Source organism: Aedes aegypti, chromosome 1, assembly GCF_002204515.2.
Source record: "Aedes aegypti strain LVP_AGWG chromosome 1, AaegL5.0 Primary Assembly, whole genome shotgun sequence".
NCBI lineage: Eukaryota > Metazoa > Arthropoda > Insecta > Diptera > Culicidae > Aedes > Aedes aegypti.
Window position 1 is genome coordinate 117,706,388 of NC_035107.1, and position 13,305 is coordinate 117,719,692.

At 34.2% G+C, this 13,305-nt stretch overlaps 1 protein-coding gene across 2 annotated transcripts in view; it reads right to left on the reverse strand.

Moving 5' to 3' along the window:
• Positions 1-13,305, reverse strand: part of LOC5566101 (zeta-sarcoglycan) — a 323,275-nt gene that overhangs the window by 137,413 nt on the left and 172,557 nt on the right. Inside the window, exons 1-2 of one of the 2 annotated variants that reach the window (XM_021845980.1) lie at positions 12,734-13,002; positions 2,997-3,055 (exon numbers count right to left, since the gene is read on the reverse strand). In XM_021845980.1, the coding sequence (XP_021701672.1) occupies positions 2,997-3,013 (17 nt within the window). In that variant the 5' untranslated portion in view covers positions 3,014-3,055; positions 12,734-13,002. Of the gene's footprint in view, positions 1-2,996; positions 3,056-12,733; positions 13,003-13,305 lie in introns of those variants that run through there. The other variant, XM_021845974.1, reaches the window with a different exon arrangement.

Sequence of the window (13,305 nt, forward strand, 5' to 3'; positions counted from 1 at the left end):
TACATACTTTGTTTTTTCAAAATCGATCTAGACTAACATTTGGAAAGGGTCAAAGTTTATTTTTACTTTTTTTATAAACCCGTATAACTCGAAAACGGTAAGACCTACAAAAAAGTATTGTATGGGGGACTATCGTGAAATTTCCTGAAATTTTAGAAAAAAAATATTGAAAAAATAAAAACACATTTTCTACACTGAAAAACAAATGATTCAAAACTTTAAAGTCGATTTTAAAAAAACGGCCGCTTCAGATTTTGACCATCCTTAAGCAAAAGTTTCGTAATTAAATTTACTAAAAGTCATCCATACATTGCAAATTGGGCATATTTTAGAGAAAAAAGTTTTTCTAACATCGAATTTTTTAAGTCCCAAAGTTTTTTTTTGCTTTTTTTATAAACCCGTATAACTCGAAAACGGTAAGACCTACAAAAAAGTGTTGTATGGGGGACTGTCGTGAAATTTCCTGAAGTTTTAGAAAAAAAATATTGAAAAAATAAAAACACATTTTCTACACTGAAAAAAAAAAAAGATTCAAAACTTTAAAGTCGATTTAAAAACAACGGCCATTTCAGATTTTGATCATCCTTAAGCAAAAAGTTTCGTAATTAAATTTACTAAAAGTCGTCCATACATTGCAAATTGGGCATTTTTTAGGAAAAAAAGTTTTTCCAACTTCGAATTTTTTTAAGTCCAAAATGAATTTTTTATTTTATTTTTATTTCGCTTTAAATAGTCTAGTATGATCATATTTTCAAATAATTAATGAGTTTTAATCACAAAATAGATTATTTTTGTTTTATTGGGAGGAGTTTAAAGAAATAAAACGGAATTATACAGTTTTTTCTTTTAATTAAATTCAATTGATCTTAAATCGACTTTAAAGTTTTGAATATTTTTTTTTTCGGTGTAGAAAATGTGTTTTTATTTTTTCAATATTTTTTTCTAAAACTTCAGGAAATTTCACGACAGTCCCCCATACAACACTTTTTTGTAGGTCTTACCGTTTTCGAGTTATACGGGTTTATGAAAAAAAGTAAAAAAAAAAACTTTGGGACTTAAAAAATTCGATGTTAGAAAAACTTTTTTCTCTAAAATATGCCCAATTTGCAATGTATGGACGACTTATAGTAAATTTAATTACGAAACTTTTTGCTTAAGGATGATCAAAATCTGAAATGGCCGTTTTTTTAAATCGACTTTAAAGTTTTGAATATTTTTTTTTTTCAGTGTAGAAAATGTGTTTTTATTTTTTCAATATTTTTTTTCTAAAACTTCAGGAAATTTCACGACAGTCCCCCATACAACACTTTTTTGTAGTCTTACCGTTTTCGAGTTATACGGGTTTATAAAAAAAGTAAAAAAAACTTTGACCCTTTCCAAATGTTAGTCTAGATCGATTTTGAAAAAACAAAATATGCAAAGTATCTTAGCTTTACATACTTTTGACATCCAGAAAGTTTCATTGAATTCTGAAGGGGTGCTGCCAATCGCGTGTCGAGTTGGCGAGAAATCCGTCTCCTTGAGATAGCAGAAATGTCATTTTTGTTACGCTATGTAATTACAAGATAACTTCTTTATACCATACAAATCGCTCATCGCGGGGTATTCTCTAACTATGCCTAATAATTAGTGATCGGAAAAAAAAACTAAGCACCTCAAAATGTATGGGAAACAGAAATTTTATCAAAATGTTGTTCTATGAGTACCAAAATGTGGTAACTGTGCCCAAAATAGAGTTTTCAACGCTAATCTGTGTTCAAAAACCATTTGTCTTTACTGAAAATAATAAAATCTTGGGATTGTATAATTTTTGCTACGATTTTCCAAACCTTAACCACTGTGATAACAGTTTCATTGCTCCACGGATGTTTAAAATTTACGCCACCATTCGCCGGTGAGGGCTGAGAAACCGCATGCATTTCCGCTTTTATTTACACTATAAAATGCGGACGCCAACCGCAACCGACACTGCACTGCCGCCCACCGTCGTTTGCTTATTTAATGACGGGTAATTGCGGATGACACAGCAGAAAGACATATGGTTTAGTTTGGGAATGAACGGAGTTGGAGTTATCTAGCAGACTCGTTTTGCATCAGAAGAGCTTCTGATAATGTGAATAACATTAGCATGAATTGTGCTGATAGGATGGCAAATTGCAAACAATCGTACGAAATTTTATTTTTTTCTGTATAGAAAGGTGTATCTCATTCTTCTTCTTACTGGCGTTACGTCCCAACTTGGACTTAACCTGTATATCAGCTTAGTGGTCTTATGTAAGTTCTACAAGAATCTCAATGCGCCTTTGCGGGATGGCTTTGAACTTTGGAGAACTGCAGCATGGAATTGTGACATGTAGCATAACATTGCAAGAGCGGCATCAGACGACGAATTGCATCCAGAATGGGTCGAAAAAAATAAAAATCGTGCTCGAGAGTCTTCGACTTGGATTAAATTTTGCACATGTTTTTGGTATGGTAAAATAAGTGTTTTCCATAGAAAAATTGATCATTTTGACTCAAGTATAACTTTTGAAGATGGCCTATGAATTTTTGCATGCAACTTCTTTGAAAAATTGTAACTCCAAATCTGTTGGTTTTAGAGAAAAATGATCTATGAAGAGGTTTTAGTGAACCGTTTGGAATATAAAAAAAAATACACAAAGAAAAAATATTTTCTTAAGTTTCATAAAAAAATCAAAAATGAAATTTAAATTTTAATTTTCACAAAAACTTAATTTTTAATATTTTTTTCAATTTTCACCATAGATTCTTGATAGTAAATAAATGTTTGAGACAAAGTTTCATGATGGAGAAATTATTAATAGAAAAGTTTTTCTAAGAACAACTTTTGGCCGATTTTCAAAATTATTATTTTTTGTCTAAATAAATACGTTCTGACGATACAATGAAAATCTTGAAATTATTCTGAACCATAATGATTATATGGATAATTTCCCTAGAATTAGCCAATTTCGAATTATAACGAGTTTACTTACCTTAAATAATAGGACATGTTATTGATTTGATCAGCAGTGTTGGAACAGTTATCGTTATCCTGAAAAAAAAACATGGAAAAAAAACATACAAAAGTCACTCATTTTATTTAAAATCGATTTCGAATCATCCGAGCATAGCTCGAAAACGGTTCACAAAAATGCTGTTAATTCGATTAAATCTTCCCCCTTCGCAATGTATTTCGCATTCATTGTACCCCCAATCAGTAGAAATCAACACTTGAATTGAAACCATTGTCCAAGTTTTTCGCAAAAAAAATGAGTAAAATAATAACGCGTGTCTGTGTGTATTTTTTTTATTCATTTATATATGTCAATGTGAAGCCCGAAAGCGACGAGTCCTACCGATTGTTGTTCGCTTCTCACTTTAAGTTTAATTCAATTGGAGGATCACCGAGATAAATATTTAATTTGCATGCTCTCCAGTTAAGCGCGGCGGCTTCAAGGTGAATGGGATTCCTGACGCACAAAATAGGGTGGATGAACCAATTATGGCCAAAGTACTAATTATGGTAATAGTGGGAATAAATAGATTTTTTTTATTGGTCTAGTAGAGTATAATGGATAACATTTACAGGAATGACAAACTAGTTGTTTGCGATACGACCTTGATGAGTGCATTCGTGCAATACACTTCGAAAAACAAACATTTCGAAACATTTCATTTGTGATTTCGTTCAGTATACTAGTTCAACCGAAGAATGTGCGTTGCCTAGTGAGAGCAAACGAATGAATTTAGCTGATGAGTTATATTTTGCTAATTTTCTATCGTTCTTGGTTGAAAATCATGTTATATTAACTATAGCAGGCCTTCCTTAGCCATAGGCATTAGGCATAGAATATCATCGTACCTACTACACGATATACTAATGCAAAAATTGCAACTTTGACAGAGAAAGCTCTCAGTTAATAACTGTGGAAGTGCTCATTGAACACTAAGCTAAGATGCAGGCTATGTCCCAGTGAGGACGTAAAGCCAAGAAAAAGAAGAAGATTAACTATGGCGATAACTGGTAAAAAGAGCGTATTAGAACCCAATTATGGCGATAGTGATGAGATGATAAGCTTTTACATTACATTACAGTGCAAACGTGTTAAGAACATACAGTAGGATTGGAGCTTTTTATTCCGGGGGCTACTTTGGACACTCAATCTAACTTCTTACAGCAGTAAAAGTTTGCTTGTTTGCGATCCTGCAAAAGATTTCCACTTTCTCAAAAGAGTTTTGCAAAGTGAATTCCATATTTGTGATTTTTTTTGTGTGTTTTTGTTGATTATTGACAAGTACCGTAATTCGGGGTGCAGTTGATCAGCGGGGAGAAGTTGATCATTCCCGTACCCACATGTATAGACTGTTATAAGAACTATGATACGATTTCAATTATCACAATATCTGAGTTGTGGCATTACATGATAGCTACTCTTGATTTTCATAAATTCGGTTTGGCATTCAAGGTAATTATTTCATGTAATAACATATTTTTAGGAAATGTTTCATTAACTGTTGAAGGGTTCTTCTCCAAACAATCGACTTTTTCCACGGCTATACAAAGCTACACTTTTAATAAACTGTTTCATACATTCCAGATATGTTTTGTGTACCCAGTTTCGAATTTGTATTGAGGATACAAATTCTTTTTTAGAGAAAAAATGATCTTTTTGCAAGAGGATTGCTAATTTCCAATAAAATTGCCTACCTTTAGGCGTTTAATGTGGTGTAATATGTAATTCACAACTTTCAATTAAAAAATTACCGTAAAACGGGGTATCTTTGATAATGCGGGTAACTTTGATAGTGCGGAACCCACCACATACTAAACAAAATATCATAATTTTGGTTAATCTGTTAAGCAAAACGAATACAAAACTAAAGAATATTAGTATGACACTTCATGTAAGAGCGGTTTTCATTTGAAACAAGAACATTTGAGGCTTTTTAAACGAATATTAGAAATTGACACAATTTTAGCATTGTCGAAAGGTTTACAAACAATCTGTTCTACGATCACTATGTGATGTAGTTTTCAATAATTGGCATCTCATCTTTGACAGCCTAATTATCATAGAACTTGAATACGGTCTCAAATCTCTTAGCAAAAAGCATTTTCACAAACTGGGGCTATTTTCGAAATCTAAGTCAGAAATTTCCATATAACGTTAAACGCCTAGAGGTATGCAATGCCCTACAAATGTTCGTTATTCATTCAATTTTGTTCGATTCATACTCCATTATCAAAGTTACCCCAAAACAGAAAACCAACTTTCGATTATATGAAACATTATATATCCATTCAAAATGAATCTTTTGGTAATCTATCGACTGCAATGGATAGCTAGGATGCCAGTACTTGTTTTAAAAATATAAATTATAATACTTTGAAACAGCATGCATAAATATTCAAGTTTGCTTCGAAAAAACTATCAAAGTTACCCCGTTTCACGGTACCCGATTTATCAATAGGTTGTAGGATTTTTAAGTCTTGATTCAGATTAAGAGACCCCAAATTTAGTGAATAGCATACTTCTTTATTTTAGAAAACCTTTCGCAGTAATTGATCAACTTCACCCCGGAATCAAAAACACCTCTTTTTGATCTCCAAAAATTGTTTTTGTTATTACAATAATAATTCTTCAAAATTTCGTTTATATAATTCGTTAAACATTCAACAAGTACAGGTTTTAAAAATATTTGGATGATAATACATGCATCCCACTAGGAATTATAGCACAGAATCGATCAAAAGTGATCAACTTTCCTCCAGTTTACGGTACAAGAGATTTATTTTTTGCTTTGTTTTAAATTGCAGTTGCTTTGCAGGATGGTGACAGAATTGGATAGACGAAAGATTGCTTCAAATGTTCAATTAGTTTACTAAAATTTGAATGTTTTGCATGTGTTGACAAAATGTTGTAATCAACCAACTGTGAGGGTCACCAACATCAACTACGAACGGGTTGAATTTGTGTTTGTTGTGAAGCAGTATTAATTTGCAAATATCCAATTCACCAGCAAAAAGAAAATTAATTTGCTGACTGTTCAGCATAACGACAGTCACTTTCACTTAAATAACTTTGACGATCAGTAATTTATCATTTTGCTTAAGGGATTGCTGGATTTGTGCATGGTACGGTATCCGTTCTATTATGCACGTTGTTGCAATTTAAATCGTATTTCAGTGTCTAAAACCTAAATATTGTAGTGAACATGTTCGAGTAAAAAAATGAATTTTCAATAACATTCAAAATTTATTTTACACAGAAAATAAATTTCCAGAGCTCTCGAAAAATAAGTTTTGAATACACTCAAAATTATTTTTATCTACAAAGCAACATAAACATATTGCCCTGGTTTGTTCGTCTGTAAAACAAACAACTAGTTGTTTCGGCATGAGAAGAAATTGAAATTTTTGGTTTCACTAAAAATTCCTTTCACTTAAAATATCACGAATATTCCTATTTTCTGGTCCCGTTTGGCTGTAATTCAAAATTCAAAGTGATGACATAAAGTTTTTTCGACATAAAATGGGCTGTAAAAGCCAAGTGAACATGTTCGCGTAAAAAATAAAATTCCGATAACACTCAAAATTTATTTTATCCTGAAAACCACACAAAAAACGTATTTGATGAGCTTTTTTATCTGTAAATCAAAGTTGAAGGCTATGACATGTAGTTCTTTCGGCATGAATTTACTTGCAGAGGTCAAGTAAATATTATAGGAAAAACAATTTAACAAAAACTTTATATGTCATCACATTGAATTTTCAGCAACAGGCAAACGTTAGCGTTAGCGTTAGCGTAGTTACGGTATACTTCGTAGATTGGATACTAGCAACATTCATGTTTCTTTTTAATAATCTCATCCTGACTACTTTCAGGAACAAGGCAGGGGAGTATACCTTGTTAAATCATAAACAAGAATACTAAAAACATGAATATCATTATTCCCGGCCACGCCCATCTTTACCGTAACTTGGGATAGGGGAAGGAAATGTTGATGTAGCACTTACTTAATGAGAGGCCACCGACTCATCGACACCCTCATAAGTGCTACGGAGTTGGAGGTTGGGGAAGGTATATTGTCAGGATTCGCCTAGAAAGCTGGCGATAGACCATAAACATTTGTTGTTTAAGTGTTACCAATTTAATTTTTTGAATGCCGGCAATCAAAAGAGAAAAAAAATAGTTTATTTATAGTATAAATAATATTTCGCGAAATGCTTGTCGATTGTGCAGTAATATTTTTGCTCAATAGCCAGTAAAAAGCAATACCGATCCCTCCAGAGTCATCGGATTGTATAAAATAACGAAACGCGTAAAAAAAAAATCTCCGGCGACAAAAACACGCGCGAAACCGTGAGCAAAATCTGTCGTCCGAACTGTCCTGCTTGGGCTTCACAAAGCACTCAATTTTGAGCAACAGGCAAACGTGTCCAAAAAATAGGGATTTCCTAGTATTTTAGATAAAATAAATTTTGAGTGTAGTAGAAAATTTCTATTTCTGCTCAAACATGTTCATTTGACTCTTCTTCTTCTTCTTCTTCTTCTTGGCATTAACGTCCTCACTGGGGCAGAGCCTGCTTCTCAGCTTAGTGTTCTTATGAGCACTTTCACAGTACTTAACTGAGAGCTATCTTTGCCAAAGTTGCCATTTTCGCATTCGTATATCGTATGGCAGGTACGATGATACTCTATGCCCAGGGAAGTCAAGGAAATTTCCATTACGAAAAGATCCTGGACCGACCGGGAATCGAACCCAGACGCCTTCAGCATGGCTTTGCTTTGTAGTCGCGGACTCTAACCACTCGGCTAAGGAAGGCCCAACTTGACTCCTATAAGTAAATTTATGCCGAAAAAACTACTTATCATAGCCATGAGTTTTAATTTACAGACGAGCAAACTCGGGAAATAAGTTGTTTGTGTTGTTTTGTAAGTAAACCAAATTTTGGGTGTAGATAAAAATTTATTATTTTAATTTATTAATTATTTATATAGATAAAATCCATTTGACTTCTGAAAGTTAATTCATGCCGGAAAAAACTACATGTCATAGCCTTCAATTTTGATTTACAGACAAAAACGCTCAGGAAACACGTTTTCTGTGTGGTTTTCTGGGTAAAATAAATTTTGAGTGTTATGTGAATTTTTTTTTTCTCTCAAACATGTTCACTTTCACAATCAATTAAATGTCGAAAAACTAAATTTCATCTATTGAATTTTGAGTTACAGGCAAACGGGTCCGGAAAATAGGGTTTTTCGTAATATTTTAGTAAAAATAAATGCTGAGTGTAATAAAAAATTTCAATTTCTGCTCAAACATCTTGACTGCACTCAAACAAGCAAATTAATATCGATAAAACTACATGACATCGCATTGAATTTGAAACTATGAAACTTCTTATATTAGACAAAAATATATGTTTTTATTCTCTAATACAGTAATCTCTCCCTTACTCAATATTGAAGGGATCATCGAGTTAGGGAGGTATCGAGTTACAGAACACAAAAGCAGTGCAACTGCGTTCCAAGGGACCATCGAGTTAGCCATGAAAACCAACTTTTACTATGGTTCTCTAACTCGATATCGAGATACGGAATATCGAGTAAGGGAGAGATAACTGTATACATTTTTTTTTTTCAAAATTTGACATTTATCATATATGTCATTACATCTATCATGCACTGATATACCTGCCACATGTAATTCTTTTGGTTCTGTACCTAACAATTCACGCTAATGAAATTTATTCCATAGATAGAGCGACTGGTCAAAAATATAAGCTTTTTTTGATGCAGCATTCAAAATTTTTTTTCAAACTATCAAATCGATTAATTTTAAAAGCATTCATTTGGATTAGCCTGCGAATAATATAAGCTTTCATTGCCATCAATAATATCCAAAGAAAAAAGAGTTTTCAATAAATTATAAGGATTTAACCCATAACACCACATTTGGGAAACTTGCCCCAGAGAAAGTTATTTCAGATTTATTCAATTTTGTTTGCTCTTTTTTCCCCAAAACTACAAAATCAGGTAGGAACAATTTCATTTCATTCTAGCGTTGTAGTAGTAATCATTCGGGATGGAATTTGAATTCGTTTAGTGCTAACCCTTAAAAGGTGTGGACGACTTTGTTAAACACTTTTGCTTTTCCTTTCGAGTCAATTCTTGCACAAATTATGACCTCGCCCTAAAGGCCATTGATAACCTAGTTTGTAGCTCGCTGTTGATAAGAAAATGAATGGACAAACTTTAAAACTTTCACCACTGGGAGAGGATCTTCTCTTATTTGTAGCATTGTTGAATAACGTGTAAACCCACTCGTTGCTCAGTAACAGCAAGTTACACACTTGGTCAGCAACGGCTTTTAGGGCGAGATCACATTTTGTGTTAATAAATTCTAAAAATTAAACAGTTTTGTATAGGGCATTGAATGCAAGTACAAAATGCATCTTCAAAGATTTGGATACCAACCGGAAATGTAGTGTACATTTCATATTCCACCAGGGATTCATGGTAGAGTTTCAAAATATTTCTAATGTATTTTACATACGAAGGTATTGACTATGATCATTATATTTAACTTGTTTACCGGCATATTGGTCTGTTTTGTTCAAAGTAATAGGGAGCAAGGAGAAGAAAGCAACAAAAACTAAATGGATAGGTACCGTGATGGAACGGCGAGAGAAATTAGATTAGATGTTAAGAGGGCATACCATATGAAACAGTATTGCTAGAAACTTCCTTCTTTCTGGCTTACGTCCCCTATGGGAACGGCTTTGCGTGTTGTTCGAATAACACTACCAAAACAGTCTTATGGTATGCCCTCTTAAACATCTAATCCAATTCTCACGCCGTTCCCTTACGGTACCTATTCATCTAGTATTCATTGCTTTCTTCTCCTTGCTCTCTATGGGGCTGTGCACAAATATGTACTTCTCCTTTTCAAATGTATTTATGTGAAATTATACAAATATAGTATGTATCAAGTCTTGCAAACTCATTTTGATCACTGTTGAACCTGTATAAGCACTTGACATGTTCAGATACAGGATGCTGGAAGTCTTAGTATGCGATCCCGGAGAACCAATCCAAATCAAACGTTGATTGCCGTTGCTTCCGACACAGGTCGGAAGCTTTTCTGGTCATCTTGCATACAGGTGTCTATTTTAAGTCCAGTTTCAGAACACAGGTTTTGGTAAAAACGCCCGATTTTTATCATTAAAAATCAGCCATTATGCGAAATATCAAATAACATTGTTTAAGCAAATTTGAACTTGTAAATGTTCCAATTTTGAACGTTTATATACAGGATCCATTTTGAGTTTCATTGAGTGGCTCCAGCATTTGTGTTGCGGAATACAAATTGATATTTTTGTGAGGGAATTATCTTATAGCGCAAAAATGCAAATTTCAAGGATTTCTCGTCAAAATACAACTTTTTTGTGAAGGCAAAGCTATTGAATATAAAAAAAATATATGTAGGATACAGTTGAACATTATGCCGGATATCGGGTTTAGTAACAAAGTTCCACTTTTTGATTTCAGGAGATCAATGCTTCATTTTTAAAATTCCTTTTATAGGTTAGGGTTCTTGTGCGAATCTTTATACGATGTCAATAATAATCTTGAATTAATTATAATGAGGATCCTAAGGAAGCTGATGAGGCTTCCAATGAAATCCCTGGAAGATTTCTGATGGAATCCCTTGAAGATTTCTGATAAGAATCCTGAAAAGTTTCTGATGTGATACAATTTCTTATGACAATATTGTGAGGTTTCTGATGAAAATCTTGGTGGGATTCTGACGAGAATCCTAGAAATAATCTAAGGAAAATCTCTTTGAGAATCCTGGAAGAATTGTGATAACAATTCTTTTTCAGATGAAATCTTTGCAATGTAAAAAAAAAACAAAAAAATCGGAGAAGAATTGTGGAATGATTTAATGCTAATCCTGGAAGGATTATAATGAAAATCCAAGATGGTTTCTGTTGAAAATGCAGGAAGAATTCTTATGAAAGACAAAGAAGAATTCTGATGAGAATCCAGAAAGAATGCTAATCAGAGTACTGGAAGGATTTCAGTAACAATCCTATAAGGATTACGATTAGAAACCTGGAAGGATTTTGATAATAACCCTCGAAGGATTCTGACGCGAATCTTAGAAGAATTTGGATAAGAATCCTGGAAAAACTCTGTTGCGAATGTTCAATCCTGGTTGAATTATTCAATTCTGGATAGACTTTGACCTCTCAAAGAAGTGTGATTAGAACCCTAGAAGGAGTATTCTGAAGACAAGTTGGTATGGTTCAGATGAGAAACCAGGAACGATTCTGATTAAATTTCTGGAATGGTTCTGATGAGAATTCGGCATTGATGCTGATAAAATACTTGAAGGATTCTGATGAGAAGATTCGAATGAAAACTTCTAAAAGATTGTGATGAGAGTACTAGGAAGATTTCTGATGCAAATCCTAATAGGATTCTGACAAGCAACTCGAGAAAATTTTGATGAAAATCCTAAGAGGATTCTGATAAGAATATCGTGAGAATTCTGATTAGAATCCTGGAAAGATTCAGATGAGAATTCACAATATTTTTTTCATTTTTACCCGACTTGACCCAGTGACCCACCGGCATAACTCCGAACCGGTGACACAATGATGATAGAAAAACTAGACATACAGGGGATTCCAGTCGAGTTGAAATGAAGGCAATTCATCGAGAATTACCGAATTTGCTGGTCTAATGCGGATTAAAGCAATAAATTTGATAGAAAGCATTTAGGAGTTTCTGAAATAATTCCTGGAAAAGTCTCAAAAAAATAAATCCGGAAAAAAATTCAACATGAATCCCTGGACATTTTCCTTTCGGCGTTCTTGCAGAAACACTTGCTAGTTAACTGGATTTATTCAGCAGTTTTTCCTGACTGAATTGCTAATCGAATATATTTTAAGGAATTTTTGGAGGAACTGCATGAAATCCTTAAAACCCATTTCTATAACTGGCTGGGCTGAAATTGCCAGCCTATAAGTTCTCTACCAACCGAATCTTTTGACTTTCCGAAATGAGGAGTTTTTTTAAAGCGATAAGCGGACCCGTTACTCAGCCAATGAAGTGAGCTAAAATGCATTTCGGATTCCACCTTGCTGACAGAGAACGAAATATGAGGTTTGATGAGCATTAAGGTGAAGATGAATCGAAGCCAAACCAAAATTTTAAAGAGTCCAAAACTGGAGAACCGAACATCAGTTTGAGCTGAAAACCTAATCGATTGGTCACCACCAGCTAGTAACCAATCGATTAGGTTTTCAGCTTAAACTGATGTGTGGTTCTTCAGATTTGTGCTCTTGAAAATTTGAGGTTTGGCTTCGTTTCATCTTCACCTTAAACATAAAAAATGGTGCAGAAGTTGTGTATGGTGATGGCTTTGAGTGAAATTGGTGAATTAACTTTTGAAGTACATATCTTGCCCTCCCTTCTCATAAAAACCATGACATGACTGACGGAAAATCAAGGCATCATGCAAAAGTTTGGATTCACCACTATGGTGTTTCACGCAAAAGTTTGGGGTCACAGTAATAATTAACATCAACAAATCATGTTTATGTTTTCAAAACACTGCTTAAATCAGATATTTATCCACACTGTTGACTTATTGCATCCATAACTGGTTCAGCTACCCTACGACAAAGAAAAAATGCATGGGAGATAGCACATACCGCGCGTAATTCCGTGGACAGCTTTCAGGCGGGAAGCTGTAGTCTGGTTCACCACAATCGCCAATTCAGAGTCACCAAGTATCACACATCACATTCCGTAATCCACGCTTCTGCCCAAATCGGGGGTTACAAGAGAGGGAGAGGAAAAACACACCGCGCTGACAATCTTTTTGTCAGTTTTTTTTTCTTTCTTGTGATTGGTTATTATTTTTCGTCGTCTCCAAGTGGTCGGCCACGAATCCGGCGGGAAAAACGCTGTGGTCACGCGAACCGAAAGATTGAAACTGAGCGGGAGAGAAAACGATGCCTCAGGATAGACCACGGATGGGTAGTGCAGGAAAAAAACGAAGTCGTGAAAAGTGTGGTGATCCTCAGATGAGAAACAAGGGAAAAAAAACCTTGACTAGACGATTGGATTTTTTTATGCGGCAGTTGCGTACCTACACACTGACCGGTCCGACGGTATAGGCCATGGACGCGTGATCGACAATTGCCCACTGCGGGCAACGTGAGAAACTGGGAAATGTTTCAATTTTTAAGAGGAAGGAATTTTGAATTTTCGCATGTGTCAT